The sequence below is a fragment of the Plectropomus leopardus genome, chromosome 17, assembly GCF_026936395.1.
Source record: "Plectropomus leopardus strain MGB_pleo_1.0 chromosome 17, ASM2693639v1, whole genome shotgun sequence".
NCBI classification, from domain to species: Eukaryota; Metazoa; Chordata; class Actinopteri; order Perciformes; family Serranidae; genus Plectropomus; species Plectropomus leopardus.
In genome coordinates, this window is record NC_142192.1 from 4,694,599 (window position 1) to 4,722,350 (window position 27,752).

General features: G+C 40.2%; 1 protein-coding gene across 2 annotated transcripts; it reads right to left on the bottom strand.

Annotated features, from left to right (window-relative positions):
* Nucleotides 1-3,822: 3,822 nt before the first annotated feature.
* khdrbs1b (KH domain containing, RNA binding, signal transduction associated 1b) lies at nucleotides 3,823-26,372 on the bottom strand. 2 transcript variants are annotated; one of them, XR_015779474.1, is made up of 11 exons: nucleotides 25,956-26,372; nucleotides 23,707-23,828; nucleotides 21,887-22,003; nucleotides 21,330-21,476; nucleotides 17,417-17,550; nucleotides 14,990-15,227; nucleotides 14,494-14,561; nucleotides 14,085-14,143; nucleotides 12,457-12,645; nucleotides 10,257-10,324; nucleotides 3,823-5,323 (listed from the first exon to the last, which is right to left on the bottom strand). XR_015779474.1 is itself a non-coding variant. In XM_042506454.2 (9 exons), the coding sequence occupies exons 1-9, from the start codon at nucleotides 26,047-26,049 to the stop codon at nucleotides 12,539-12,541; spliced, it is 1,086 nt and encodes a 361-aa protein (XP_042362388.1). In that variant the 5' UTR covers nucleotides 26,050-26,371; the 3' UTR covers nucleotides 11,322-12,538. The 2 variants fall into 2 exon arrangements, 1 of the variants encoding a protein (XP_042362388.1); XM_042506454.2 differs by lacking the exons at nucleotides 3,823-5,323; nucleotides 10,257-10,324 and having other exon boundaries at nucleotides 11,322-12,645; nucleotides 25,956-26,371.
* Nucleotides 26,373-27,752: the final 1,380 nt, after the last annotated feature.

Genomic DNA, 27,752 nt, shown 5'->3' on the forward strand with positions numbered 1-27,752 from the left:
AAGCTTCACTCTCATTGATCTCTGCTGGCCACAAGGGGATGGAGGAATTCAACATGTGAACACGCCGCTGTACGCTCACTCCCTCACTCACACACACACACACACACACACACACACACACACACACACACACACCGTTTTGAATATCAATGGGATTAGTGAAAGGTCTGGCTGTCGTGAGCTCTCAGAATGTAAACCACACTAAAATACGCCTGTGTTGCTCTTTAAAACACGATCTCACAATTTGATAAATGTTATTTAGGAAACATGACAGGTATGACATTTTGTAGCAATATCCTCCCACGTGGAGATGTAAAGGCACATCTCATTCTCTCCTGCATTCTTCTCTCTGAAACTGATACACACACACACACACACAGAGAGAGAGAGAGAGAGAGAGAGAGAGAGAAGCACTCGCTGTTCTCTTCCACTCATTAATAAACAACCCAAGATGTGCTTCCAGTCTCTCCCTTGCACACACACACACACACGCTTGCTCTAGAGAGAATCCCACTTTGCACTGCAGCATCTAGTGAGTCTTCCATGGCAACCGTTTCAAAAGTAAGATTCATCCACTTTATATAGCTGGCCTAATTTGTCTCCTCCAGCCCCCGCTGAGCGCTGCCATCCGCCATGACGACTGGGCCCCTGTGCAGTCTGCGCGGCGCAGGAGAGAGCAGGGACAAAATCCCTGTGCAAACACCAACATTTAGTTTTCAAAGTTCGCTGTTCTACTTAATAAAGCCTTGAAAAGACCCAGATAATAGTGCAGGAGGGCCTGCTTTAATGCAAAAATATATGTGAGTGCTGAAGTTGCAGATGTTCAAAATGGCACATAAAGCAGGAGAGAAGACACTTAAAGCCGCTCCAATAAAAGAACTGAGCAGTGACGCAGAGGGAGCCAACGGCCCCCTCGGCTCACACAACATCACTCTCAGTAGTTACTTTGCATCTCTGTGTAGCTGATAAAACAATCATCTAAAGTTTTAAGCCTAACTATAATCCAAGAACTAGTCTGATCTGACAATGGCCATCCTTGAACCTCTCTCACTGTGTGATGTAGGACCACCGTTTTTGGAGCCACAACCAAATATCTCACCAAATTTCTTTCATGGTGGTCATCTTCCATCAGGGACTGCCCAAAATCACAGTGTTTACCGGGCTTAACAGAAAAATGAGTGTGCCACAGCCTCTTAAAGACAGTTTTGTAGTCATTTTCCAGAGGGGGTGGACAATTCTAACATGGTGACAGTGCCACCCCGTTGACTCCCCATGGAAGTGCCACTGAGTTAAAGGAGGAAATTCAAAGAATTTGGGCCATGTCAAAACCAAATAACTGCACTATAAGGAAATGCAAGTACATTATATGCTTCAGCAGAGATCATTAAGAAAACAATACAATTATTGAACTTCTAACATGTTTTTTTGTGTGTTTTTTTCCAAGAAAGACTTTGAGAGTTACAGTTGTCTCACAAGGCGGGTTTCCATTACAGATTTGTTCAAAACTTAAGCCATATTTTCAAAATGTCAATAAAACACTATTGCAAATTGACTGTGTTTGTTGATAACACAACACTCCAAGAAGCATGATGATGGATGTTCAAAACATAAGCAGCTTTTTTCTATTGCAGACACCACACTAACCGTCATTTCCAATCGAAGGTGACGTAGGTGTGTTACACCAGTTATAACGGAAAGGTGAGCCCCTTATACGTGGGAGCAGCCACGTGTGAGGAATTTCTGGGAGGTGATCTCACAGAGGAATTGTGGATTCAAAACTTTCAGATGATCCGCTCAAGTAGTTATGCGATGTAATAACACCTCTTATAGCGCCTGCTACATCATGCCTGAGGGAGCCAGTTCATAACATCATGTGACCTATAAAAGCCAAAAAAGTGTTACCATTGCAGTTTTGCAAAATATAGCTTTTTTGAATAGCCTGAAATGCCACCTCATGGGAGTGTAAAAACTTTTTTTGCAATAAATGGGTGGGTTTTTTTTAGAAATTGATTGTTTCCATTAGGCATATTTCATATTCGCAATTTGAGTCTGTTTTGCTGCTGCTGGCTGCAGCTGACACCCAGAACTGGACTGATTTTAAAAACTGTTGTTCCCATCAGTCACTCAGACACGAAAACATGGGAAAATACGGTCCAGGTTGAAAAATACCAATGTTAGCCTTTAAAGGACTCCAGGAACAGGTCAGCCAAGTGACTGTTTGATACCGTTGTGCACCACAGAGACCCGTCTTTTAAGCGTTTCCCATCTATACTATGTGAACATAAGAGTGCACAGGCTGCTTCTTATGGTAGTCGTCCCTGTACATCTTCAAAGCCTTCCCTGCAATTGCCCTGGGAGATCAAGGACTCTCGGGAGGGGTCGGCTCAGTCCACTTAAAGCCTCACACGTCACCTTGATTATTGCCTCTCCTGATGAAGCAGCAGCAGCTGATGTGAGTCTGTGGGAGTCTGATTGTCACCGTCTTCACAGGCATCGGCGTGCGATGTTCCTCTGATGGTGTGAATCTGCAAAGACCAGAAGATGCAATCCAGGTGTCTGCCATATCTGCCCACAATATCTCCACCTCTAACACACACTCACACAGCGTTTTAACACATTCCTCCACACTCTCTGTCCCCCCTCCAGCTTCAAAAAGACAGCCCGGCCTCCTGTCTCTCATTTCATTCCATCTATTCTCCCTCAGAGCGGGAAGTGAACGCACAATGCCAACAAACTACAAAAAGCATGTAGTGGTAGTGGAAGTACTTAGATCCTTTACTTAAGTAAAAGTACTTATACTGTCCTGTGAAAATACTCTGTTACAAGTAAAAGTCCTGCTTTTAAAATGGTGCTTATATATATATAATCAGGAGAATGTACTTAAAGTATTAAAAGTAAAAGTGCCCGATGCAGAAAAAAACAGCCTTAAAACCACTCAAATTATTAAAAGAGGAAGAAGAAAAAACAAACCCAAAAAATCAAAAAATTCTTAAAAAAAGGAAGATGGAAAACATGCAAAATTCCTCAAAATTACTAAAAACTGAAGAAAAAACACAACAAAAAACTGAAAATTCTTTAAAAATTTAAGAAATTGAAGGAGAGATCATCAAAATTCAAAATGACTTAAAATGAAAGAAAATAAAACTTAAAAATACTAAAAAAAACCAAATAAGAAAAAAGGAGAAGAAGGGAAAAAAAACACCCCCAAAATCTTAAAATTACCAAAACAGAAAGAGGTAAAACACACCCAAAAAAAGACAACAAAAAAACACCCAAAAATTCAAAAAAGAAGAAAAAAAATCAAAAAACCCTCAAAATTCTTTAAAAGAGGAAATTAATTCCCAAAAATCAAAAACGAAAAAAAAATCCCCCAAACTCAAAGTTAAAAAAATTATTTTAAAAAGAAAATGCAAAAAGACAATGCTCAACAATGAATTGCCAACAACCAAAACTGATGGCAATTAATTCTCTGTGAATAAATGCATAAATTAATCAACTTATTGTCACAGTTGCACTTCTGTAAATTGTTGGGGTGACTTGATCAATAACAAAACATATCTTATTAACTCTTCTTATGATTTTTAAGCAAAAATCTTGATTTATAAAGTAACTACAGCTGACATAATATGTTTTGAAGTAAAAAGTACAATATTTTCTCTATATATTTTCTAAGTATAAAGCAGCATGAAAAAAAAATAATGTTAATTACTTCAAATTGATATTTAAGTACAGTAGTCAAGTGAATGCTCTTAGTTAGATTCCAGCACTTAGCGCAGACTGTGCTGCAGGCGGAGGAAACACCACAGATGACGGATACATGACTTTCTCATATTTAAGTCTACTTTTATTGATCATTGCACAGCAACATTTACTTTCTTTTCCAGCCCGGCGCTCTTGACAGTTCATCGATTCAAACAAAGGAGATGGCTTCCACACCATCACTTATCTTTCATTAGATTATAGGAGACACAGAAATCATTATTTTAGACATAATAGCACATAGAGGCTGAAAAATGATCTGTTTTGGATATGGCCTGCTGACATTTCATCTCAAATGACGGTTTCTATCCTAATATCTAATGTTCTATCCTCTGAGCTGCTAGCTTTTTCAATAAACTAAATGGAGCCTCTGACTTGGCTAATGCCGCCTCTGACCAGCGAATCGGGACGGCCAAATTTGTTTTTAATACAGGAAAGTAGAGTTTTGACCTCTAACTGTAACTCGGCACCACAGGCAGCCGTAATATCATCAGTGATAATGGCAGAAAATGGCATAGAGGGGAATCAAATCAACACGGGCATGATGGATAGATGGAGGGAGTTAGTAATGTCTGTCTTCACCCTCTGTTCCTTTCTCACATGCAGCCTTTCCTCCCCACGCCCAATTATCATACTTGGATGCCGGAGCGCCGAGAACAGGCCAGTTATGAAAGTGTTGCGCATTTGCAGGGAGGGTACATGTGAGTACATGCAAATAGGCCGCTGCATTAGCATTTGATATCCTCGGGGCTGCACGGGGCCGAGCAACGCCAAGATGTGACTCTGTGTGAGTGAATGAGTGTGTGTGTGTGTGTGTGTGTGTGTGTGTGTGTGTGTGTGTGTGTGTGAGCTCGTGGTGAACTCAGCCAGATAGCAATCCACTCTCTCCGGGCATCTTTAACTCCGGAGTCTTAATTTCACGCGGCAACATGGGTGCTGAATACCATGCAGGCAGAATGTTAGGAAATCAAATACTTGAAATGCAGATGTAACACAGTTCTCCATGAATGAGTGCTTGCCTTGCAATAAAAACAAAAAAAAATTGTTTCATGTCTAATTCAAGGGTTAATAGAAATTAAAAACAATTTCACAGCCGACTATAACAGGAGTGCTCATTTTATGGCGAATTAGGCTGTAACAATTCCATTTGTTAGAGGAGGGGGGGGTCTGTGTACTGCAGCACGCAGAAGCTTCAAGTGGGTGTCTTCAACGTTCGGAATAATTACACGAGGATAAACGCAGCATAATTCAATATAGACAGAGAGGAGAAAATAGTCCACGGTGAAGTGAGTCTGTGGTTCGTGTCTTGGCTGACCAGCTGCAGTCTTTAGTCCTGTTCCAGTGGGAGTGTGTGCCAGCTCCTCTCCCCCGCACTTCTTCAGCTGGCTCCTGTGGGTCACTTGGCAGCCGGCCGCCGCAGCCCCCCTCCTCCCCCCTTTCCCCCCTGCCAGGAACGGAACCGGGCCCTGAGCCTGCTCCCCACCACCACCACCACCACCCTCTCACCCTGAGAGCTTCGTCTGACCACCTCCTTCGTGCTGAGCTGCTCCTGAGCACGGCGTCACTGCAGAGGAGACACAACCACACGGGGGACATGTCACGGTGAGTCCACAGGACGGGGACACGCAGCTTTACATCACAAATCCTCCTGCACTTTACAGTGATTTCACCCTCTGAAGGCCTGGATGGAGATGAGTTTTTCTTGTGCTGTATTTAGACGCTTTTCAAAAGTATTTAAACCTTGAAACGTGAGAAATTTGATGTAATTTCCTTCAAAAACTCAGGTGACAACAAAATCAGCTGTTGGTTAGGATTAGATATTATCCAAAAATGAGGGAATAATATCAGCATAACTAGATTCATAATTTTTGTTAAATTTAAAATGATGTTCCTTGAGATCATTTTTTAAACTTTTTGTTTAAAATCTTATTTTCAGGTAGTTTTCTTGTAACTTATTTGTTTTTTACTAATAACTTTTTGGACCATTTCCTGTTAAGCCTTATCCTTTTAAAATCTTTTTGAAAAAAAACAAAAAAAACTAAGCCAACTGGCTCAGGTTTCAAAAGGTTTAACCCAAATTTTCTCCAAAATCATCATGGGAAAAGGCAATTGCAAGAAATTAGTAAAAGGTCACAAGAAAACAAACTGAAAATTAGTGTCTAAGGAAAGGAAAGTGATTATATTATAGAATTATCAAAAAAGAGATAAACGTCCAGAAACTATATTTCAGATTATTATAAATCTATATTCAAAATATGTTACAAAATATGCATTTTTTTAAATTATTTTAAGCACTTTTATCATTTCGTTTCTGGTTGTTACTTTGCATTTTTTTCCTCTAATTTTCAGGTTCTTTTCCTGTAACTTTTTATCAACTTGTCTGTTGCCCTCTTACCATGTTTCTGAATGAGATTAATTTGTTTTTAGATTTCAGATTTTAAAGGGTTAAATCTTTATTGATTGTATGAGTTTATATATGTACTTACACATTTCTCATGAATTGTTTTAAATCTTGTATGTGAAGCACTTGAGCTGCATTTTATGTCTGAAAGGTCCTATACAAATAAAGCTTATTATTTATATTTATATTTAAAACTTGAAAAAAAAGAAATAATTCTCTTCAAAAACATGGAAAAAAGGCAATAAGCAAATAGCAAGAAATATGTAAGGTGAATTTGAAAACAACCTGAAAATTACTATTAAAAAAGGAGCGAGAGAGACATAGAAAAATAAAACAAAATTATCCCAAAACACTTTATTTTTCATTATTAGATAAATTTTGCTTTATATACTCAAAATATGTTGCAGAATATATATATTTAAATTTTTAACACTTTTCCCCCAGGTTGTTGCTAGATTTCAGGTAACTTTTCTTGTAACTTTTTACTGTTTTTTTGATTTGTCAATTTCGGGGCCGTTTCCTGTTAAGTTGCTCATTGCCGTGTTTTTAAAAGAAATCAGGTCAGTTTGCTTTGGTTTGTTCATGGCAGATGAGAGACAGAGTTTGGCAAAGAAGAACCACTTTTTCTATTGAATTTCTAAGCCCAGGCTGTAGTAATTAAAGGCCATTTTCCTGCAAAGCAGCACAGCTTTTAAAGGGTAGCAAAGCATCATTTTGTTAATGAATGAATGATTTTAAATAAGTGCATTAGTATTTTAATCTACAAATAATGTGTGCACAGGTTTCAGTTTTTTAATATTTTGCAGCAGCATCAAACATAACAGCCAAAGAGAAGCAAAGACCAGCCACATCTTTGACAAACAAAGGTCTCTAGTAAGTCTAGACATGATGCAGTGCTTAGTTTTCATTATTAAATAGTCAGATCTGTCAACACTATTTTTTCCGACGTGTCTTAAAACTGGCAGCAGTTGCATCGAACACATTTTCGAACACAAGCTCGTGACCTTTCCATCAAAACACATCTCAAAATGTTCTTAAATGCTTCGTTATTAAGCTTCCCTCTGCTAAAATGCCAAGCACAGTCCTGTTTCGCAAAGTCTGACCAGCAAGCACAACTTGTCCAGCCTTCATTTCACTTTTTCTCTGCCTTCAAGGCACGGACAGGACATCATCTGACACCTCTCTCTCCTCCTGCTGGTTCCATTTCGGGAATCGCCTCTCGTCCTCTCGCTCCTGTTTTCCTTCTGTCAGAGAGCCTCGAGCTACGGGCCCTCATTAGTCACTTTTCCCTGAGACCACACTGACACCGGCTTTCGCTCGCTCAGACTTGCTGAAGGCTAGCGCGGCCCGCACGCCAATTCACAGGCGCTGTCAAAAAGCCGGGCCACTTTGCAGGAGCTGGGCAATCATCAGAATCAACCAAGCTTTGAAATGCTGTGAATATCATGAACGTGCTGCTGCCGCTGCATAATGTTACTGTGGCTGAAAGGCCCACAGGCGTCTGCTGCTAAGTTTCTGCACAATGGTCTTTTGGGAAAATGGGGAAGGTGAAAAAAGGACCATACCAGTGCTTTTGAATGTTTTAGACCATTACCTACAAATTGTGTATATTTCACATTACAGCTGGAGATGGCTAATCCATCACGGGAAGGGGGGGAGGCATTTGTCAGCTTTGGTGCTGCAAGCAGGGACCAAATAAAACTCTCCACAGTGGTGGTTTCAGCTGCTAAAAGGCATTATTGAGACATTATTGGAAAACCCAAATATGTCTATACGACAAAAATGAAGCTATAGCCAGCAGCAGTTAGCCTAAAGACTGGAAACAGAGAGGAGCAGTCAGCCCGTCTCTGTCCAAAGCTAATAATAAAAAGGTAAAGTGTAAAAACAACAATTTGCAGTTTACAGGGAGATGGTGACAGATTATTTCTTGGTTGGGGCCAGTTGCTAGGCAACCAGAGGAGAATCCAGTCCTTGGGTACTGGTTACCTGTCTGTGAAATGATGAGGTGACATTTTTACTATAGGTGGGAATCACCAAAGGCCCCACAATGCCACATTGTCACGATACTATATTATTGCAATTTTAAATGTGTTGCAATATGATGAGTATTACCATGACATATATAGCAATGTATTGCAATTTATTACATATTCTTAACTGCAAAATATATCCCCAAAAGAAAAACTTTGTTGTTTTATCTCATAACGTTTTCAGTATGTTCATCTCAAAGTCAATCATTTTTATTGCAGCAAATTGTCTCTAGTCGACTAAAAAAAAGCTATTGATTTTATTGATTACAATTGATTTCTAGTGGGCTGCAAAGTTTGAATTAAAGCTTAATATTAATCATTAATGTTTTTCTAATTAATTAATGTATTTCTTCCTCTCTTTTGTTTCAGCTTTCATTTTTAAGTTGTTTTGTTGTCTCTTTTTTTTTCAAAATTTCTTGAAATTTGCCCATTGTCTTTTCCATTGTTTTTGAAGAGAATTAAACCATTTGGCCAGGTTTTAAAGGCTTAAATTCTTAATAGGTTTAAGTTTAATAGGTTTAAATACAGCACGAGAAAAACTGATGACCATCCGGGGTTCAAAGGGTTCATTTTTATGCATCAATTTTGTACGGACAGATGTTTTTGTTACCTTCAGACAGAGCCAGGTTGGCTTCTTCCCTGTTTCTTGCCTTCATGCTAAGTTAAGCTTACCTGCCAGCTGTATATTTACTGTACATGATTCTCTGCAAGAATGCAAAAATAACTGTTTTTCCCCAAATGCAAAATGAAAGGGCTGCTGTCTGGACTGAGATCTCAGGTGTCTGAATGTCCAACAGGGAGAGACTCCAAAATGAGCTCCACTCGCTACAAAAGCAATTAAGGTTTGACACAAAAACAAAGAAAGAAAGGAGCTGGATTTGTTCTCTTTGATGGATGACACATTTCATGCGAGTTTCAAGTCTATGCAAGTTTTTAAAAAAATGCGCCAACACAAAAAGCAGTAGAAAAATCAATCTATAAATGGAATACTTTTTTGAAATGGGGTTGTGTGAGGTTCTTATCCACAGTCAGTGTGTTACATGCAGAAGATTTTGTTTGGCACCTCCCAGTTTGGAGAAACAGGCAGGAGTACTGACACAAGCTCAGCAATGTACTGCAGTTAGGGGGGCAGCGACATAACACATTTTAGCCACCTAAAATAATATCAGTTCAAGTATACCATAAATTAGAATACTGTCATTGCCTTAACTGTCGGACAGTGATTTCTAATGAGGAACCGAAGCCGTTAACTGGGTGACACGCAGCAAAGGGCCACAGGTTGGAGTAAAAACTGCAGCTGCTGCGGCGAGGGCGCCGCCTGTACATGGGATGCCCACTCTACCAGGTGAGCTACCAAGCGCACTTCTCAGCAGCAGTTTGTGGATTTTGGAGATTGATAGATAAGAGAAGCAGCTGCAGCAGAGGCAAGTGAATGCAAACTGTTAAACCCAGTGCAAATAATTGTGAAGTTTCACTTAAGTTGCGCCTGACGTTCTTCTGTTCCCACTGTACTCTCTGCGCTCCTTGAGTGTGTAGTGCAATAATGACTGTACACATATTCCAATAAAGCTCCTAATGAACGGTCCAGCTGCAAAAATCTGAATCAATGCGTGGCTGCAGATATTTTAATTGTGGCCTTCCGCCACAAATAAATGAATGTATGGGGAAAACTTGCGGGAAATTAAGCTGTCAGTGGCTTTCTTGTCAGGATAGACTGTCTGATGTGAGAGTTAAGCAATGAAAATACTCTTAACATGGCGTACACTTTAACAGATACTGATGTTTTTAGGTGGCTAAATTACATTTCGCTGGCCCCCATTCACAGCAGTACAATGTTACAATGTTGGCGTCCGTGTCAGCACTTGGGCCTGCTTCTCCAAGTATGGGGCGTCCCGTCAGACATCTGCTGTTTGTTGTTAATACACTGACTCTGGAGGTTCCTCATGAAACCCCATTTCAAAACAGGGTAGGTGCAGAAAATATGCAGGTTGTACATTTTTGTGCTACAGCATGCAGTGGTATGACTCTAAAATAGAAAACAGCAGGTGTGGCGGCGGCGAACCAACCTGAGGTTTGTATGGTCTCACTTCGGCAGACTGTCAGTCTCCGGGCACTCAGTGACCGATAGCTGTGCCTGAGGGAAGGACAAAACCCAAATCAATACCCCGTCTAAAAACACTGGGAGAAACTTGAGACAGATCATGCAATGTCTACAGGAGAAGATATGCTCATGCAACTCAAGCTTTCTTTTTTTGGATAACTTTGTACAGGCAGAACATTTTAAATATTACAGTAAGCAACCTTTACACAGCAAATAAAAAAAGTAACAGCAGCTCAACTGTACAGAAGATATTGACATAGATTTGGCTTTGTTCATTTTAGCAAGAGTTGCATTAACACTATTCTAATAGATTTTGTTAGAACACAGAACAGTTATTTTGGTACATAAAATCCACTACTGTATGATATTGGAAGTTACGTTTGTCTTACTTTTGAGTTGATTCTTTTTTTGTTGCCATGACTGTAATGATATTTTAAGAAACTGTACGCATTTACCAGCAAGTTTATGTCAATGGATAAACACACTACGAAATTAAACATTTAGGGTTAGGTTACCTTTACAGTGGAGTTCTCTAGGTTATAACCATCCTCTCCATTGCACTGCCATTACTCTGTACTAAAGTAGCCATCGCGCCAGCGTCATTCATGACAATGAAGCCTAGACCTGAATGGTGGTTTGAATTCAGTTAATTTTCAGATGCTATAAAAGCAATTCTCATTAACGATTACGACCACAGGTAAGAGGATTGAAAAAGTCTTATACATACCCAGGCATTCAATGCTTTAGAACTCTATACACATTAGGAAGCTATCCAGGTTATTTTAGAGGTCTTACCTCTGGGTCCTTTTTAAAAAGTATAGAAAGAGAGAGAAAGAATAAGTTGTGCTCTTTTGATAATCAATCAAGACATCATTTAGTAGGGTTAAAGTCTTCAGACGTCAATACATTCATTTAGATTTAAAATGCGGTTTTGAATGAGAAACAAAGGAAAACACCTACATCTGACTGTCGTTTAAAAAAGGCCATTTCAGAATTTTACTAGGACAGGAAACAAATAAAGCAAGTTAAGTTTCATAAAAAACAAACTAAGCTTTATTGACAAACTGCTGCAAAACATCTTTTGGACAGATTTAGTAACCTATTTAGGCAAGCTTACACATGTAGCATAATGCATTTTATGGAGAGGGTACAGATACTAGTGGCAGAATAAGTACAGTTAGGACGTTTTAAAATATGTACAAGAGTTCGGATTGAGCTGCAGGATCCCTTCTCTGTAGAAAGAGAAGACCCATGTGGAGATTTTTGTCCCAATCCTTCTTTGTGTACTTTGTGCATGCAGTTTATAATCAGATCACAAAATGAAGACCTGAACTGTCTTTAGCAGAAACACGAGGCCTGTCTGTTGGCCGTGTTCTCATTAAACAAACATTTTGTCTTCAGAGTCTTAAAATTAATTTTTAACATGTATAACAAATTGAGGATATGAGGACAGTCCATCTCAACAGTGTCTATTAGGGCTATATTTCAAAACTCTAAGGACAATGACAAATATTGCTGCCTAAGTCTAAATGGACAACGTTTTAGAACTATTTAAAAACAAACCATCATCAAGAATGAATTGTACTGATTCCATTAACATTGATTCTTTAACCTTCACTTAATTTAAGATTGTTTTTTTGTTTCTATATTACATAATTGAAAGTTTAAAAGGTCTTTTATTCGGCTATATTAACAGAATTTTGAAATGTAGCCTAAATGGGAATCTGCAACTGACCCTCAACAGATTCTTTATATTTAAAAACAATTAAAATGGATTCCTTAGACAAGTGGATAATGAGCCACTAATTCCACTAGAAATGACTACTCCCAAACAGTAAAAAGAAAAATAAGATCAACAATGCAAAAAAAGCCAGAGGAGGGGTAGAAAGGGTCAGAGATAAAAATACAGCAAAATAAATTAAAATTTAAATAAAAAAGAACAAAAAAAGGACGCCAACTTCTCTCTAAGCCATCTAATTGGGGGTTGGTGGCTGGTTGGTTAGCTGGTTGGTTGGTTGGTTGGTGAGACAGAGTAGGGGGTAGGAGGGAGGGGGAGTTTGCGGTCAAATCTCAAAAACCAGTTCCGATTTTCAGTTCCCCATTTGCTCTCACGAATAAAGTCCAGTGAAGGAAAAGACCAAACCAAAGACAAAACGGACAATTACTTTTGTCGGGCTGCTTAAAGCGAGAGCTGCCGTGGTAGACAGGCGGTAGTCAGGGCGACACGTTAAGGGTGGTGAGTCCGCTTTAGTACTGCCGGTATGGGTGCTCCCGGTAAGGCGTCTTGGCACCTCTGGAGGGGGGAGGGGCCTTCCCTGCGCCTGTTCGCTGGGTCCCGTTCCAGTCATCCTGGCCTGGAGAGGACACAAACAAAAGCAGAATTAGATATCGATTCTTACCACTTCAAGATTTATTACAGAAAACTGTTTGGGTGAGATGACATTAAAGGTGCCCTGGGAGGTTTTCGAGAAAACTAAGTTCACATTCAGTGTTTCTCACCAAAACATGTGTGTATCCTTCAGGCTGGACAAACAGACAAACATCAGAAATAAATAAATAAACAATTGGCAGGGCTGTGTGTCGCATCGCTCAGCACAAGTAAAACAGGCACCATCTCAGCAAACTATTGCTCCATACTAGTGATAAAAACCTCTATAAAGTACCTTTAAAGGGACGGTTCACCATACAATCAAAATACTTTTATTTCTCTGATCTGTCGTGCTATTTATCAGTCTAGATAGTTTTGGTGTGAGTTGCAAAGTGTTGGGGATATCAGCCAAAGAAATGTCTGCCTTCTCTCCAATATAATGGAAATAAATGGCACTCAGCTTGTGGAAAAACTGAACAGCAATGTTTCTGTTCAAAAATCATGACTTAAGATAATCAAAAAACCTTGATGTGAGCAGATTCACGTGGAACTATTTTCTTTCCATAGAATTACACTGGTCAGCTGTATCACTGCGCAGGAGGAAGCATGCATCTACTCAGACGAGAGGCTCATACCCATACCCAACATTAATGGTGTCAGCGGTGCTAGGTGAGCTAGCACTAGCAGCACGCTTCCTTCTGCGCAGGTGATACGTTTGGTGGGTGTGGTTCGGTAGCAAGATAATAGTTCCTACATTAAACTGCTCACAACAAGCTCTATGGAATATCTTTCGTAACCAGGTCATGATTTCTGAAAAGAGACATTGGTGTTGAGTTTTTCAGATGTATTTTTTCTGGCGCTTTGAGCACCACAAGCGGAGCGCCATCTCATTCCATTATTAAAGAGAGAAGGCAGACATCTCTTCAGCCGATATCTCTAATACTCAGCAACTCACACCAAAACAATCCAGACTGATAAACAGCACTACAGGTCAAAAGAAAAATATGTATTTTTGTTTTAGGGGGTGAACTGTCCATTAAAAGGTACCAGTAAGTGTCATTAACTTTGAAATCTAATGATCATTTTGGCCGATGATCCATTGAGTCAATTTTAAGTCTTGCTCTAATTAGACACATATGGTGGGCTATCAATATTTTTAGACTTAAATTTGCCAATTTAAGGACATCATACAAATCAATCAACCAATCAATGAATGAAAATGAATTTAAACCACCATGTAGGGAAATACTGCATACTAAAAGGACTTGAAAATGAAGATACAAATTACATGTAATACAAATATAGATCCAAATACACTTTTAGCTAACTTTTGTCATACTTATGAGCAGACTTTTTATACTCTGCATCTTTTTAACAGTATAAATTAGGTCCTTTTTGTTGGCAGTGAATAAAGTTCTTCCTCACCATATGACTCATATGACTCTGTGGTCTCTCCGTGTCCGTAGTCATAGTATTCTGGCTCTCTGATGGTCAAAAACAGGGAGAGAAGAAGAAAAAAAATCACTTTTAATCTTTGAAAAACATCAAGTAGCTGCTGACTGTAATGTCTAGGGGGATGATAATTGGCTTCCATGAATAAGATCAAAGCTTGGCTCTGTAGCATGAAACATCTTAGTCCCGGCTGGTTCTCCTAAATAACACCGCCATCCAGACCGTGAAACATGAAGTACCATCAGCGCTGAATTTGTGCAGAGTGGCTAAAAAGTGTTTCTGCTGCTCTCAAATTCCTTTGAGTGAAAGTAGAAACTAGGCAATGTGTGTGTGCACTTTGTGAGGAGCAGGTGAAAACCAAAGAGACGTCTGAATCACTCACGCCTGCGGCTGACTGTAATAGCTGTCGTATGACTCGTAGGCCGTGTCTGTGTAGCTCTCATCGTAGCCCTGGAGAGGGGAGGAAACAGAGACACAGAGTGAGACATGGGGAGAGGCTTCTTCATGAATCATGAATGTCAAGATGTCCCCAAAGTACTACACTTGGACTAAAGCAGACACGCTCCCCTTCTGTCTCGAGCATCCAAAATCACTTGTTTCTGTGTTGACGGAAGAGCCATTCAAAGCTAACTGAGTGCCAAGAACACTCTGATTCAGAGGAGTAATGTTTTGGAGAGGCCAGATTTAGCCACGTCAAACCTCACGTCATCCATCACTTTTGGGTGTTACATTACTTCTTCCTCACAGGTCCAAATTAAAGTTTAATGATATCTTTACTTGTTTGTGTAATAACAGTTATATGAATAACTGTGTCAAGGACATCTACATCTAAACTAAGTGGATAAACTAAACCTGCCCTCAATGCCTCTTGTACTTACATATTCCTCGTAGCCCTCAGCACCAGCAGCAGGGTTGTGCTGGTGGGGTGGAAGTCCCATCCTCTGAGGGGGTCCGCCTGCTGGGGGCCTGGCGCGCGGTGCAGAGGCTCCCCTGGCGGGTGCTGCTGGGGGTCCTCCTCGGCCTGCTGGGACGCCCCTCACTGCGCCACCTCTGGCTGGGCCGCCTCGGGCAACACCTCCCCTAGCAGGAGCACCGCGTGGAGGCATTCCTCTCCCCCTGGAGAAGAGAACACTGAGTTAATGCTGTGCTCTTCTACATGAAGGAAAAGCTTTGGAGAAATGTGCTTATTTATCATCAAAAGTTAGAGTGAGTTAGCACTCTCAAGCTTCTACATAAAGCTACACCACGTCGCATCATGACTAGAAACAGATGGAAACAGCTGTAACAGCTCTGTCCAAAGGAACAAAATCCCTTACATTCGGTTTGTCAGTGGTTCCCAACTGGTGAGTCATGGTCTAAAAGTGGGTCGCAGGTCCATTCTAAATGTTACTTGTGAACAGATATCCGGCATCGAGATTTTATTTTGAATTGCCATTTCTGTTTAATCTTGCAATATGTTTGTATTGTAAGCCAACGTGTTGTTTACATTTGTGAAATAAAATTGAATATGCGGTTACACATGTTGTTTAAATCAGTGGTTTAAACAGCATGTTCATTATAGCTTTTCTCCCCATTGGATATCATCATATTTGGGTGCTGAATATATAGCAATTTTTCAGCATTGCAATTTGATTTTACGATTTATTGTGATTCTTGTTTACATTTTTAACACCACACCACACACAAAAAAGGAGAATCATACACTCCTAGACATTGTATATAATGGGACATATTTACATACACAGTGCACCTCACAGTCTGTCAGTATTTATGAATTTTATTTTCGCAGTATCAAATACTGCAAGTAAATAAATTCTCAACTGTTTTTATGGTCTTATTTTTAACAATTCTATCTTTGTGACATTGTTCTAAGAAAGGTGCTGTGATAAATAAAGTTTACTTAAATGTACATTACATATGCAATATAATATATATATAATAAAAAACTATTTTTGAAGTAGACCTTGACATTTAGCTGCTCGTCGAACTTGCAGTGTTTTCCATACATTGATCTATATGTGCTGGCTGCCTCAAAATTAACATTGACCTCCTCTTATTATCAATTTCTTTCGTATTTAAAATGGGTAAAATTTTATTCTATTCTTGTAGAGATGTGTGCAGTGCACTGATTGACTCAGCCCCTCGCTCTGCTCCCTTCTCTCCGTTTATCGGAGCACAAATGAGACAAGAATTAGCTAGCTCGTCAGCTCATAGACCCTACAACTCATCCCTGCTGCTAGGAAAGGGGGCTGAGGCTCTGGAGACAGACTTAGCAGCGGCTTTAGCAACTCCAGTTCAGCCAGCACAAACCCCAGTGCTGGGGTTTACAGCGGGCTAATCTCAGTAACGGCAGCTACAGTAAATTTGCTGATCCGGTGGGGAGTTTGCGCTGGGCTAGATAAATCAGAGCTGCTTCGTATCACCAGACTGGCTACCATTCTTGCTATGGGTTTGGTTTCCTTGAAACAGATATGATGTCCAGCATTACATGCTGATTACCACAATAAAAGCTAAAACTTATTCTCACCCCCACATTTGAGTCACATCGTTTCAGGCCTGAAAAGTACTTAAAAAACTGTAAATAAATAAATTGCAATTATTAAGTGAATCATTTTTTCCCCACTCTTATTGTTTATTAAAGAGCTCTAAAGATGCTAGATTTTTGTAACTTCAGACAGAGCCAGCCAAGCTGTTTCACCTGTTTTCAGTCTTTATGCTAAACTAAGCTAAGCTAAACTCCTACTGGCTGCAGCTGTATTATTTGCCATACAAACATGCAAGTGGTGTTGCACCTCTCATCCTACTTCCAGCAAGAAAGAAATGTGTTTGTCAAAAAGTCAAAGTGTTCTTTAAAAGAGGGAAAACCTTTTGAAAATATTAATTAATTTTTACTGTATGACTAGTCACATTTTTACCAAAGAAACTTAACATGAAGCAGTAATTGTGGAGGCTTTTGGATTTTTTGGTGGCCAGCTATTGATTTGGATTCCTTGAAATTCCTTGAACTCACGATTGAGTTGTTTCTTGTAATAGCACGTACCAAATTCTTGGTGAGATGTAGTATCTTATGTCAAAAAGATGCTTCCTTAAATTCTTCCTTAGTGTAAGTACACCGAAAACACGATTACACAGAAAGGAGTAAATATAATGCTGCTTCCTGCCTTGCTCAGCAGTTTCATCGATGCATATATATGGTAGTGTCTTTGTATTTCTTCAGTGACCTAGCAGCTGTTATATGAGAAACCCAGCGTGAGTGTATGAGTGTGTGAGTGTGTGTGTGTGCGTGCGTGCGTGCGTGCGTGCACCTGTGTGCTCCACCAGGAGGGACTCCGCGGCCCCTGACCGGAGGGCCCCCTCGGCCTCTGCCTCCATGCTCCTGGCCTCCGTTCAGGTAGCTCATTTCCATGAACTGCTCTTGACAGATATCATCCATCATATCCTACACACACACACACACACACACACACACACACACACACACACACACACACACACACACAGAGGAAGAAGATAAAAACAGAGAAGGTGAGAAACAGGAGCACATGATGGAAAAGTGAGGGCACACAAATGAAAAGCAAAGAATGAGAGAGAAGAAAAGGAGGCAGTGTGGAAGAACGAGCGATGAACAGAGGAGTGAAACACAATTACAGCGCTGCTCGCTACACGGCGTCCCCCTAACTAACAGAGCGAGTTGAAGAAAAAGTCTCGGTGACTCAGAGTGTTAAAGAGAAGGGGGCGGGGGGGAGGTCGTGGATGTGGGAGGTTGGAAAGCATCCATCCACACTCCCTGCCTTCCTGTGCCTCTCAGTCATGCACAAAATGTAAATCACTTCTCCCTGCACTTCTTGACAAGTCTGGTGTGACTGCATCAACGGTTACCTTATTCCATCTGCGAGAAAAACAATAAGTTGGGCTGGATTAGCGAGGCTGCCTGTTTGAGCAGCACAAATCCCGCAACACGATATACCGCCTTTCTTTGGGGAGCAATCTCGAGGGCTGCACCATGACCCAATCAATTCCTTTTCATAAATCAGCCGCTGGAATGGTGACCGAGCTCTAATGATGGTGAAAAAGAAGGTGGATACTATAATATGCGGCGCAGACAGCCGCTTTCAATTTATCTGCAGCGGGAAAAAAAAGCAAACACAAGCCACTTGACTGATTACAAATTCATCTCGGGTGGGGAGCTGTGTGACTGCAGCTGCATTTAACAAGCCGGCACGGTGACACGTCTTTACCCATCAAGGTGTTTAGATTAATTAAGTTTCTTTAGACGTTACATTCTATGGAAAACATAAAAAAGAAAAGTGTCTGTGTCGAGAGCTAAAAGGATGTGCGAGCACTTCAAAGAGATCAAGGCTCTGCTTTTGCATTTACATTGGTAGACATATAAAAAAGATGAGGAGGAACAAAAGAGTCAAAGCCTGCTGGAATACCTGACGAGGACTACAGGTAATACATAAAACATTTCACCAACAAATCACATCCATCCATTTTGGGAGTCATTTATTAAAATATTGCCTGCTTTCAAATGAAGGCCGTCAAGCCTGACAGATTAGAGCCTTAAATTGTAGCGACAGGTTCTGCAGGGGACGGCTTTTTACATAACGCTGCAATGCCAACATCACGTCCGGTTCATTGGCCCATTCATCTCGCCTTTGATTCTTTCCTCTATAGCACCCTGCACACTAATTAAAAAATGTGGGCATCTACTGGCCTGCTCTGGCACGAGCCATTGTTAGAGCGCTGTGGGCTTGAGCCGGACTCGGCAGCAGACTGGGTTGGCCTGCGCTCAAGAATCTCTCAGCACAAAACTAATAAAGAAAGCGTGGGCAGCGCAGGGTGAATTCTCCAACATATCTGTCTGGAAGCCTCGCAGCTCCGAGATGGTTCTCCTCGCTCCCTAATGAATGGGAGTCAGGTAAAGACGCAATGATGGACAGACATGGAGGCCAGCCAGATAATGGGGCAACCTGCCAGCAAACTCAGAGCGACCCGACTCCTCCTGTTCAGCTGCTTTGTGCTACATTGCTTTGTTTAGTTATATGCTGTGACTCGCTCCACCTTTCTGAAAGCCACACCATCAGTAAATTACCCAGGAACACTTTCAGGGGAGGTTCAACCTTTTTCAATCTATCTCCCCAATTTCAGCTTCTACGCTGTGACAATTTAGTGTTTTACTTTGTCCTATGTGATAAGTCATTCAATCATTTTCAAGGTTAGGGCTGCCGATTAGACAAAACAAGCTATTTGAAAACATCAGCTTTGAGTTAAAGCTACAGTTGGTAACTTTTTATGAAAATAACTTCATGTCATATATCCTGAAACTCACAATATTCTGAAATCGGTCATGAGACAGATTATCTGTGAAAAAAGAATCATCATCCTCATCATATTGCCTCTAATGTCAATTTCCTAGAATCTACTGCGGCGCACCCAATACAACCAATCAGAGCCGAGGGGTCTCTCACGCAGCTGCCAATCGCTGCTCAAGAAATGCATGCAAACTGTCAAACTAGGCAGGGCTGATCAAATATGAATCAAGATTCTGTCACTTCATCTCCTGTTTCTCACCTCGGATGTTTTCAGAAACACATTTTAATGTACCTTTTTGTAAAATTAGAACATTTGTGATCGGTGTCCAGTCAGGCCAACTTTCTCATTTTACAGCTAAACAGTACATTAAGATATGTTTCTGAACATATTTGATTAGAGAAACAGGCGGTGCAGTGACAAAATCTTGAGCCATATTTGATATATTTGATAATTCAAGACAGTATCAGCAAGTACAACATTTTTTATATATAAAATATACCAGCTATAGAAATTGTAAAAGGCATTTTTCATAATTTTCTTTTCATAGCCTAAACATCTAATTGTGAAAATACTTAGCAGACTAATTCAATAATTAGAGTACAATATGTCGGGTTAAGATAACAACTCATCAGAAAGATGACTAATAGAAGATGAGTCAAATCTAATACTCATTTAACCATTTCTGTGAGTTATAAATTCTAAATTAGCTTGCTATAGTTCTACAATTGCAGAGATTATCTCTATTAACTTGTGCTGATGCTTGTCAATGCTGACATTAGACATTTTAAAGGCTGAGTGATTAACTGAATACATAACCAGCCAGTTAATTAATGGCAAAAAAATGACTGTAAGATAGGGAAGGGCAATATATCAATATAGTGATGTGAGATGAGATATCATGATCATGATATTTTAAAAAAAAAAAGTATCACATTGTTGATGTTGACAGAAATTACATTAGTCATCATTTTAGTGGAAATGGTAAATCTTGCATGTCATTGTCATTGGGGGAGCCTGTCCTACCTGACAATTAAAAATTGCAGCTTCTGTGATTTGGATATTTCATTTGGCCAAATTGCATTTTGATTATATTTTGATTAATTGCACAGCCCCAAAATCAGTTTAGATTTTGGATATTGTAAAACTGTTTTTTCCTAGTTTTAAAGGCTGCATTACAGTAGACCCATTTCTATACTCTTGCTTTTAACTAGTCGTTGTCTACATCATTTTATCACATTTTAGGGTTTTACTTTCTTAAAAATGTGTGTTATGCTTTTAATGTGCTTTTATAATTTTACTCTTCTTGTTTTAATATATCTTTTATATTTCTACACTTTATTTCTTTTGTTTCTCACCTCTGAGCTGTTCTGCAACTCACTGCGAGAGCTATGGTATACATGATTATATACTGATTTTTATTTTATTTTATTTTATTTGTGCATATTTGGGTGTATATACATATACGTATGCTGAATTTGTGTGTTTGTATGAGTTTATATGTGTATTTACATACACGTTTCTCATAAATTGTTAGGTTTTAAATCTTGTATGTAAAGCACTTTGAGCTGCATTTTATGTATGAAAGGTGCTATACAAATAAAGCTTATTATTATTAAATTGATGTAACTTGGAACTTACCACCCTGTTCAAGCTGCTTAATCATTTGCCTTTACCCTCTCAGTCATAACTGATGATTACTTCTCAAAAGGTCATTGTGTTAACATTTTGTTAATTTTTCAATATCAATACTGATATTTTGGGTCAGAATAATGCAATGTTTGATTTTCTCCATGTTGCCCAGCCCTGTTGTTGAGCGCAGCTCTCAGAGCGTTCACACACATGAGTCAACAGACCACAACACAACACAACACAAGCACACCAAGACATTAAAGTCAGACTCACAGGAAACAGGAACTTCTTGACCTCCTCCATGGCATGTGCCATGCGCAGGTAGGCCTCCGGCACTGGGGCAAACACCTCGATGAAAACGTGCAGCTCCATAGACAAGTGGGCGTACTTGGGCTCGCCGCCTTTCCTCAGCCCCTCCTCCTGAGACAAGAGCGACATCACACAAGAGTCAGGGAGTCAGCGAGAGCACGCGGGCAACTCTAACATGAAATGAATTATGCAGGAAGTAATTGCATTTCAGCCGCCTTGGAGGGCATCAAGCATCAGTTTGGTATTCCCTTCCTTTATATAGCTTAATAATTACATCATCGTGGTGGATAACAGGTTTAGCGGGAGATCCTGAAGATTCCTGGAGCAGATGTGCAGTGTGTGGATGCCCTTGGCTTTACGTTTACATTCAGCCAAGCTATCCTGCCAGTTGACGCCATCTGGGCTCACTGCCTGACATCCCTCTCAAGTACAGGCCAGATGTGTTATGGCTCCAGGTACCCTTCTCACAGGTGTGTAACACCAGATGTGTATGTGTGAGAGTGTGAGAGAGCGCGTGTTACCTTGGATTTGTCTCTCATGGATCCTTTGCCCAGCACAGAGATCTTGGCTCCGGTCTCTTCCTGCAGACGCTTGATTGTATTGCCCTGAGGTCCCAAAATCTTCCCCACGAAATTGAACTAATAGCAAAACAAAGCGGTAGAAAATTAGCCTGACAATCAAAGCAGAGGCGAGTTTAATACCAAGAGAGTGAAGGAGCAATCACTGTCAGGGGTCTTGTTGCACACACTGCAGCCTTAAGTAGTAGATTTAGCAGAGAGGGTCGATACGAGCCCCTGAGGGCTGTAACACCGTCAGTTACTATTCACCACAATCAGACAAGCATCGAGCTGGAACCAACTCGTGATCAAAACCTGCAATCTTTACCGCCTGGATCTTTGAGCAATGTAATTACTGCGTGTGTATGATGTGTCCTACAACTAGCTGTCATTGCTGAACACATTTAGCGAAGAGTCGCCCCCAAGGAAGCAACTCCTCCTGGAGCTGTAAAAGTAGCTTTTGTAATCCGAAGCCACTCATTAGCTTTGTCATCCCTGACACAGCCGAGTGATGTGACGACTCAAGCTAAATCTGGCAAACTAAGACAGGCTTGTGGAGATCACAAGGCTGCCTTACCCGGCGGACCAGACTCCTACATCTTATTGATCTGATGCTCCAGATGGGGCCGCATCTATACATGTTATTCTTGTTAAAGAAGCGCCGTCTATCAACTCATCAAAAAGTGAAAAAAGTAAGTAAAAGTTACACAACACAATTTAGACAGCCGCCAAACACTGTAAAATCTGACAAATTGATCTTTCTGAATATAATCTTGCAAACCAATTGCCTTGAAAAGGAAAAGTAAATATAACCATTTATCTATCATTTATGTTTACTTAATATACAATTGTTAAGTTACACCAAACATTTTGTGAAATTGTTGCAACTTAAAAATGACAAGTGAAATGACTTGGAACTTGGTTATAACAAAGAGGATTTGGCCAATGTTAATGTTAGATTTTGTTAACATATTTAAAAAATATGATTGACTAGTTTGCAACCAGCAGAATATAGATAATAACATGGTAAACTTGGTTTACTGAGGGTGCTAATACTTAGAAACACTGTTTTCATTAAACGTGTCATTTTTAAGTTGCAACAACTTCACAACATTAAGTACATATGACTAAATTTTAAGGAAAATTAGATACAAAGTTAACAAAACGTAAGACTTATATTTACTTTTTTTCCAAGAAAATTGGTTTCCTACATTTTTTAAAGTAAAATTAACTTGTCAGATTTTACAGTATACTTTAAAGTGACTCAAACTGATGCAAATAAATTCACCAGCATGCAAATGAAGCATTATGCAACTGGCAATATGTTGTGTGAGTTTTACAGGACAGTTTATACTCTGAGACACATTCTCTAACGTCATAAACCACCCGAAAATCAATGTAGCCAAATGTGTGAGCCAGATATAGATTGAATTGATTTGGGTGAATACACCTGAGGTTACGTGATAAAGCCAAGTAAGACTTCATTCTGAAGATTGAATCTCCTGCACACAATTGCACTGCAATATAGAGCTTTTCTAACCATACCAATGTTAACATTTTGATCCATTTTTATGATTATTTAAAACAGTATCGGCTGTAATTATACTCTGGAGCTTAAAGATCAAGGTTGAGAGGAGTAATTTGAGACTCCCAAGTAACCCTGTGGCTTTGTGTAATTGAAACCCGGCTGCAGGATAAATTAAATCAAGAGGGGTTCACGGAGGAGAGAAAGAGAGGACAGAAGAAGATGGGAAAAAAGAGACAGGGGGGCAGAGAAAGCTCACCTTCGGGTACTGTTTGACAGGTATGAGCACTCGTTCCTTAAGTTTGATGTTCTTTGTTGTGAAAAGGTCCAGGTATGCTTCTGCTTCCTTTTTAGTATCGCCTTTCTGGATTCTATCAATTTCTAGAAGGGGAGAGGCAGCTCGGTTCAGGCAAAGCAAACAGGATTCAAAGAGGCAAAGTACAGCTCGGTAATGAGGAGGATTTTTGTGCATTTACATTATTAAGTAAGCATTGATTTGGAGATTTGCAGGTCTAGGCTCTAACAGGCAAGATTTGGTTGCAAAATTTACTATTTTTAGACACACATCTAACAGTAGCCTCAACTGCAGTTGTCTGCATCCTAGACATCTGAAAAAACTCTCACTTTTTAGTCTAATTTTAACCGAGCCAACTCCACATCTTGTGACTGAAAGTCAGTATTTTCTGGCTGACACACAATAGTGCTACCACATGACTATAAGATGATAAAATATGAGATGGGTTTCATTTTGCACCTTTTGGGATCTTGTCAACATCCTGAATAGAGCTGAAATAATTAATCCATTCAGTAACAACTACTTAGATAATTAATTGTTTCAGCCATATTTCCAGGCAACAGTCTCTGCTCACAGTTTCTTTTAAATGAGATTTTGTTGCTTTTCTCTGCTTTATATCCCTGGAAAAATAATGCTTTGGTTGTTTTGGACTGCTGAGCAGGCAAAATAAGATAAGTAATAAGCAAAGACATCACATTGGACTCTATTAACTTGTGACAAACTTTTTTCCCACAATTGCTCATTTTCTAGACTAAATTAATGACCACATAATCAGAAAAAAATATCATCAGATTCATGAAAAATCCTGAATCTTCCAAAGCACATATTTGAAAACATGCAATTTTCACAGCTACATTTTTTTTTTGACAAGCAGCCATCAGCTCTTCCATGTGGCACAGCACCTAACGTCTCCAGCACCCATCTAGCACCACCATCACAACACTTCTATCTCAAACCACCTCCTCACTCCTGGCCATGACAGCTCGGGAGTCTGCGATGTGCAAACATGTCATCTGCACCGCAGTCCACCAGCTGCAGATCGTGGGGAACCTCAGTACATGTCAAACCTTTTGTTTTACCGGATTCAATTTTCAGACATGTAGCCTAGATAATGCACATCCTGTTAGACAAAGGCTTAAGCATCACAAGAGGTACCTGAGACACTTGGCTCGAGCAGCAAATAATAGGCAGAAAAACACATCACTCTCTGGGAGAGCACATGGGCAACAAAATAATCACTTACTTAGCAGTCATTCAGTTGATCTATAGCACCTTACAATATCATAACGATGTTTTGTGTATTTTCATTTTCTGTAGCAGCTCCTGCAAAGATCTGTGGTGCTTAGAAGCGACTTTATGACTATACTATGGTACCTCCGGGTGCATTACCTCATCACTCCATTATAAGAAGTCATATTCTGTGATTTGAAAAATCTAGACAAAACATATTAATAATAGGATTTTTAGAGCTGGCTGTCGACCACAGGGAAATAACTAATACCAGAGGCAGGTTTTTTCTTTTGTCACCTCTCCAGCACAGCTACAGGACGGCAGCCTGGAGCTGCCAAGGCTGCAGTCTCGTGCTCAAGGACACTTCAGCAGCAGCCGGCAGACAGCGGGACTCGAAGGTCTCTGTCCCCGCCGCCACGAAGCCGCCTCTCGGCTTTGAAGTCGCGAGGTGACCCCGGATACTGGCGCACATTTAAAAGGGCTGCTGCGCAACGCACCTGCCACAAAAATGAGCTCAACAGGGACCCGACAACGACAACAAACGACCGAAAACACTCCGAGTTTTTAAGTTTATACTCGACGCGAGCCCCGACAGTTACTGAAGCGAAGAGATTCAAATGCGACGCAGCTGCACGAGGAAGCGTAAATGATCGAGATGAATATTTGAAAGTGCGTCTCCCCTCTGTGGTGTTGTAATAGCTTTGGGCTATTTACAACCTCACACTCATTAGCTATCATCTAAGGAACAGCTACGTGTATCACACACACACACACACACACACACACACACACACACACATATTCCCATTACTGAGTCATTAAAGCGCTGTTTCTGTCAATGTTCACGGGGCAGTTCACGTCCCGTCCACACACACATGGCCGTGGAGGTGTGTGTGTTTATTTGAGTGCGTCCACGAGCCCAATGGCGCCGCTCTTAAACTCAAACGCACATTTCCCAAAGACAAAAATAAACATAACTTTACCTGCGTTTAAAAGTTTCATGGCGTGTGTAAACGAAGAGTCCAGGCTGTCCTTCTCCGCCAGCAGCTCGGGGAGATATTTCTCGTCGTTCTCCATTTTGAGTTTAGATAGCGGGGAGTCAGTTTCGGGTGCAACAAAAAAAGCGTGAAAAATACCCCAACAATGATAGAAAAAAAGTAGTCCAGTTATGTAACTACAGAGTGCCGCGTATCCTCTGTGCGGACGGTTCTTTGCATGTGGCTACCGGGCGTTTCTGCGACGGACGGGTCCGCTACTTTGAATTTTTCCCAACTGATTGGTCCCCTCTTCACAGCAGCTCCGACTGGATGGAAATGAGAGAACAAAAGCGGTGAGAGATGGGTAGAATAGTGAGCCTACTCAAGCCGGCGGAAGTGAGCTCAGAAGGACGTAGCTCTCCGGACTGACGCCGCCTACTGTGTGTTGTGTTGATGCGCGGCGCCCCCAGTAGTGATAATCCCACTATCAGATTGTCAGTACGGGTATGGGTGTGCCCGCTCTATGGTGTGCTACTGTTAGAATATAAAGGTACCAGACCACAGGAAGTGTTCGAGGTGCCCCACTACTGACTCCCTCTCCTCTCAGGGAAACTCATATGGAAACTTATTCCAGTGATATTCATATTTGAAGATGTATGAGTGTAAACTACAGGTATATCAGAGCCAGAGGTGCTCCACTGGGCTGATTAATGACCATATATGGTTATTTGATCGTATTATATACAATTTAAAGGGTTAAGGCAATTGACTACAGATGAAACATAGATTCAGCTGTCTTGTGGTTAGGGACTGTCCGTCATTTATAAGAGTGGGGTGGCTGGAGTGTGACTTTTTTTGTCTTGACCCTTCCCAAAGTTACAAACATGTTTAACATGTTTCCTTAAGCCTCCCTGACTGACTAGGGGGGAAATACATTCAAATCTGAAATATGTTATTGATCATCAGGGGGAATTGTCAAGTCAAGTCAAGTCAATTTTATTTATAAAGCCCATTATCACAAAACATGGTTTGCCTCAGAGGGCTTTACAGTGTACGACATCCCTCTGCCCTTAGACCCTCACATCACCCAAGGAAAAACTCCTGAAAAAGAACCCCTGAAACAGTGAAAAAAAAGGAAGAAACCTCAGGAAGAGCGGCAGAGGATGATGAGGGATCCCTCTTCCAGGACGGACAGATGTGCAATAGATGTTGTAAATAACAAATGAAATACAATCATGGCTAAAAGGAAAGAGAAAGAGAGAGGGGAGGAGAGGGGGAGAGAGGCACAGCAAAGTTGTGCTTTGTTACAGAATTATAGATGGAGAAATTAGTACAAAGTATGAAAAAATATGAAATAGGAGCACAGTAAAAAAAAAGAAAATAATGTTAGCACTGTTATGTAAAATATTTAAATATATAAATAGACCTCTGTTTAATGTGCTGAGTGTCTAAATGTGTAAAAAAAAAAAAAAAAAAAAGCTATGTGCCTTATGCTACGTTATAATATATAAACCAAGTATGTAATGTTAGAAATTTTAAATATGTGCATGATAAAATATATGTAGGAAAACAGTAAGAGTATATACAATATATATGATTTGTGCAACATATTGAGTTGGAAGAATAACACATAATGTTGCTTTAGATGAGTTATTGAACTAAATATTGCACATACCCCTCCACAATAAATAACTACATAAATAACTATAACTATCTACAGCAAAACAAAATTAAAAAAAAAATCCCTTTTCTATGTGTATTAGAGCTACTTTCCTAGTAAAAAAGCAAATCATGTTTGAAAAT